General features: G+C 38.1%; 1 protein-coding gene across 1 annotated transcript; it reads right to left on the reverse strand.

The window, feature by feature from the left end:
* Window positions 1-2,956: 2,956 nt before the first annotated feature.
* LOC101981155 (thymosin beta-15A homolog) lies at window positions 2,957-4,136 on the reverse strand. Its single transcript, XM_005368610.1, has 2 exons — window positions 4,037-4,136; window positions 2,957-2,994 (listed from the first exon to the last, which is right to left on the reverse strand). The coding sequence occupies exons 1-2, from the start codon at window positions 4,134-4,136 to the stop codon at window positions 2,957-2,959; spliced, it is 138 nt and encodes a 45-aa protein (XP_005368667.1).
* Between the last annotated feature and the right edge of the window lie 1,115 nt (window positions 4,137-5,251).

Below are 5,251 nucleotides of genomic sequence, written 5' to 3' on the forward strand. Positions count from 1 at the left end.
TGGCTTATTTTGATTTGGCTTGATTGGGATTTTGTGTCGGCAGAGAGCTCATGTTTGGAAAAAAATTCCTAACAGAATAAAAAGAATAAAGGAAAAACCAAAGACGCCCAGCACCTCTGCCATATTCTTCTGGTCATGACTGACTGAAACCCCCAAGACTGTGATCCAAAATAAATCTTCCCTCATTTACGTTTTTTATGTCAGGAATTTTACAAGGCTAAATTCAAACATATTTACCCTATGACACCAAGTTTTGAGTATGTGTTCTTCTCATTCTAGGGTGTTAGTAAAAATCACTTTGCACTTTGGAGCATTATGTGAGTTTCCTCTATTCCTTTTGCAAAGGCACTTGAGATTATGCCTGAGGCTCTTAAATAATATTTTTGACACTTCCAAAGGTACAGTGAGTGTAAGTTTTGGTGTGTTTGGGGGCTGTTCTTTTGATTAACATCTAATTTTCTAATTTTCACTCTTTTATTATATTTTAAATAGTCACCCATGTGCACTGACAAAATAAAGGCATAAAAACACTGATCCCTAGCCAGGTAATTAGCGGTACATGTCTTTAATCCCAGCAGAGGCAAGTGTATCTTTGTGAGTTCGAGGCCAGCCAGGTCTACAAGAGCTAGTTCCAGGACAGCTAGGGCTGTTAAACAAAGGAACCCTGTCTCAAACAACAACAACACATGAACAAACAAAAGAAACACTGATTCCTAATTTTCAAATGATATGAATCTGCATGAGATGAAAATTTCACACATTCCTTGCTCCTAACGGCTTCAGGCTTCAAGAAGTCTTATTGCTGTCAGTTTTGCAAATAACAGCTATACAGCCCTAACACACAATCTGTTTACTGGCAGCAGGCAGGTCTCCATTTTGTTGGTAGCCTAACACTGTGGCCAGGTGGTGGTGGCACATGCCTTTAATCCCAGCACTCAGGAGGCAGAGGCAGGTGGATCTTTGTGAGTTCGAGGCCAACCTGGTCTGTAAGAGCTAGTTCCACGAGAAGATCCAAAGCTACAGAGAAGATGCCCTGTCTTGAATCAGGATGGCTTCCCAACTGAGGAACTTGGGTCAAAAAATCTGAGAAGACTTTGAATATGGGTACAAACTTAACATCTCACTTCAAATTGATTATACTATGTGAGTTTCCAGTGAATAGCGCCATAACTATTATATAGATGCCATAGGGAGCCAGGTTTGGGTACTGTACAAGCTTGTCACTGCAAAGGATCAAGTGACTCTGTGGAATACTGTTGCAGGCTAGGATTATAGGTGACCAATGTGGTTACTTCTAAGGTCCACATCCTCCAATCCCAGTACACTCTGACTACTGTGATTGTATAGCCACATTTGTACTTGGTCCTAGTCCACCCTCTTAGTCTTTCACTTGGGGAATTTTATGATAACACACAAAATCACTTCTAGTTCTTGTGACCACAATTGTTACTTAGTGATATAAGCCCCTCGAAAGGATAAAGCAGATTAACATGTTAGGTTACAAATAGGAAACTTTTAAAAAGAAGATAGGTAAATTAGTATAAGAGCCTGGCTAGTTATCCGGAGAGGCGGACATCTGTACTCGGTGATATTTAGGTGGTTGGCTTTATACATTTAAAGCAGTAAAGGTATTAAAGGTAAGGATTATGTGTTTTTCTAGGTATAGTAGTCAGTTCAAGCTGCTCTAACAAAATCACTACAGACTAGGTGGTCTAATAACTGAAATGTAAAGCCTCACAGGTCTAGATGATGCAAGTCCAGACCTAGGTCCAGCAGGATTGAATGCAGAACATGTGCATTTCAGTTGTATAGGCACCTTTAGACTCAGCATCCTTCCAAGATCTCTCTCTCTCTCTCTCTCTCTCTCTCTCTCTCTCTCTCTCTCTCTCTCTCTCTTGTATATGTGTCCTGCTTTCTTTCCCCACTTCCTCTTTTTATAAGGCTTCACTTTTAGAACATTATTTAACTTTAACTACCCTTAAAAGATCCTACCACCATGTATAAGTATATTGGGAGCCGAGATATATGCATACGAACTGGGAGAACACATTTAAGTCAGTAGCACTTATGTCGCTGAGGATCAAAATGCTCGGTTTGCAAGAAAGTAAACCCTATTAAATGCAAGGACCAGAACAGAGAAAAAGTAATACAAGTCATCAGCAGATATTAAATATCTCATTGTACATTCATTAGAACACCCTGTTGTCTTTAATATGATGTGCTTTAGCAAGTGTTTCCTGCCACCTCCCCATCCAACTCCAGGTTTGGGTGTTTCCATTAAGGTGAAAAAAAAAAAACACTTTCAAGAAAGCAAGGCTAGCCGGGCGGTGGTGTGATCGGCTCAAGAGGTTTTCCTTTATTTATTTATTTATTTATTTATTTATTTATTTATTTATTATTTATTTATTTTTGATTTTCGAGACAGGATTTCTCCGTAGCTTTTGGTTCCTGTCCTGGAACTAACTCTTGTAGACCAGGCTGGCCTCGAACTCACAGAGATCTGCCTGCCTCTGCCTCCCGAGTGCTGGGCTTAAAGGCGTGTGCCACCACTGCCGGGCTCCTTCATTAATTTTTAATTGAAAAAGTACCCTTGTGTAATTCCATGTTTTAGAATACCAAGAATGTACTATAGGAAGTTTGTGGTTATATTTGTTACATTAGAAATGAAGATAAACTCAAGGAGCTGCAAATAGTTGTGAGTGCAACTTCACAAAGATGATGAAGCATTTGAGGGCCCCATTCTAGGTTAGAATCGGCTTGTCTTGTAGCTAGTGAAAAAACACATTTACACACTAGTGGGCAGTTTACAACCAAATTTAATGATCATTGGCAAATGGTGACGTTCATCCAAGGCAGTAAAGGTGAAACTCCATCAGTCGCTGCCTAAAATCTCTACAATCCTAAAACCATTACGATCTGGCAAAGTTGGATTTGATCTTGAAAGGATGTCTTCATTTTATGATCTTTTAATATCATCTTTCTCCTGCTGAATAGCTCGGGAAAAAAGAAACATCAAAATATTGTTAGGAGAGACTTTTTCTAAAAGTTTAGTTTCTTCCTAGAGTTCCTTGTGGTCAGACTGTGTGGTGGAACTCAGTAGTACAGTGTTTACCTAGCATGAACTAAGACTTGGGGTTTGAAACCCAGCACCATTAAAAAGAATCTGTTTTAATTCTTTAAATGGTTATCATAATGCTTTAAATTCAGAATACCAAGGTACCACCCACAGAGCCTCATAAAATGATATGAGAGAACACATCAACCATTTTAATACCTATTAAAGTTTAATATTAAATTAATATTAAGATTTAATATCTACTTAAACTATGAGTTCCACATTCCATTTGATTTATACAGTTGCCATTATTTGAGACGAAAAGGTAAATGAAGCATTTCCTTCCAATACATCTATCAAAATACAATAAAGAAACTTTAAAACAGTTTCATCTAGTTTTGGAACTCTCAAACAATGTTGGTGTAACAAAAAGCATAGCACAACATTTGTGAAAATTTTTTTGAAGTTCTCCAGTAAGATGTAACTCTAGGAGTAACAATGATCCCCTTAGTCTGGGAGCACCAAGTATATTCAAGATCTGAATTTATTCCATTTTATTTGTCATTAAGCAGAACAGATCAGAAAAACAGCATCTGCAGAACTCGTTAGTGGGACAAGATCTCAGACTCAAATTGGAAAATGCGTGATTAAAAGAACACATAGGCTTTTCCCTAGTGATTAGTCAAAGATTTCAAGATTGATTTTAATGTGAATGTTGTAATTTTCAACAAGAAATTACTTTTTTCCTTTATACTACTGGTGCCTATTACTACTATTATTGCTACTGGTTTCTATTAATGCAGGAACACTTACATATCCCCAATAACAAAATCAGCTGTTGGTTATTTTAAACTGTTAAGTATAATAGGACACTAATTATTATCATTTACTTTGTGGAAAATTTAATAGAGCATCGGTTTGTTAGCTGATTCTGCCAACTTTCACCACTGTTACTCTCAACTAGAAACCTCCATGACTTACTTTCCTTCAATGGGAGTGTATTTTTTCCTTCAGTAATGGTTTTCTTCAGTTTTGATCTGTCCAATCTTTTCACTTCAGACATGTCCAGTTTGTCACACATGTTTAATAAAATAAAGAACAACAACAACAAAAAAGTTACCTACTAGAACTATGATCAGATTAAGAATAACAGTGAAAAATTCATAAAATTATCAACGAATACTTTGCATGGTGGTTTTCAACAAGGAAAAACAGATCTTAAAAAGTCATGTTTTCTTATAGTACTCTGATTGCAAAGCTTTAGTCCATTTCTGGTGGCAGCTTTCTTCTAAGATGAGGCTCCTGAGGGGCTACCGATGTTGCAGGAGATGGTCCTACTCCCATGTACATACTGGCAGCACTAAATGGAATCCTTGGGGTTTTTAATTTGTTTTTAAAGAGGAGAATACATGAAGTAGGGAGGAAATTGTAATTGGGGATAGAAGATGAATTGGAAGGGAGAGAATGGGGTGGCATCCTTGTTCAAAGCATCATACACAAGTATGAATGTCTCAACCAACAGAAAAGACAACAACAGTAATTAATTATACTGATAAGTGGTAAAGCACAACTTTTGGACAATACCCTCCCCCAGTATCTACTGGGAGAGAACAGTGAAAATGTGATAGTTACTGTTGTGGAGTATCCACCGGGGAACTACTCAGACAAGAGTTTAAACCTATAGAAAGCCTTTGCTATCCACCTGGCAAGTACACTGGGTGTCCAGCATCCCAGTGTAGCACCAAGGCTTTCTCAGGGTGAGCTTTTAAGCAAGAAAACTGTATCCTGAATTGGCATACTTCAATTAACGAAAACAGTTAGCTAGAAGAAGAATTACAGAAGCCAAAAGGCAAGGTTAGTACATTTAGAGATGTTCTCAGAATTATGGACCTAGCTGGATTAGGTCTTTGTTATAGTGTTGGTAAATGGTGCTGTAACCTGCTGAGTTTCACATCCTGAATATACTTCCACCATGGAGTCAGTTGCGCTAAGGTCTGGGGGAATGCTATGTTCTGGGGCCCTGTTACATTTCCCACTGGTCTTCATGAATGAGTCAAGTCGTGGCCTCACCCTGCTATAAAGAGGTAGTTAGACCCAAGGACCATTAATTTTGCTGAACTGATACATAACTGGCCATATAGTTTAAGATGCAGGGCCCACAATTCATCTAATTAGAATGAGAATTAAAGGCCCAGC

The sequence above is a fragment of the Microtus ochrogaster genome, unplaced genomic scaffold, assembly GCF_000317375.1.
Source record: "Microtus ochrogaster isolate Prairie Vole_2 unplaced genomic scaffold, MicOch1.0 UNK36, whole genome shotgun sequence".
NCBI classification, from domain to species: Eukaryota; Metazoa; Chordata; class Mammalia; order Rodentia; family Cricetidae; genus Microtus; species Microtus ochrogaster.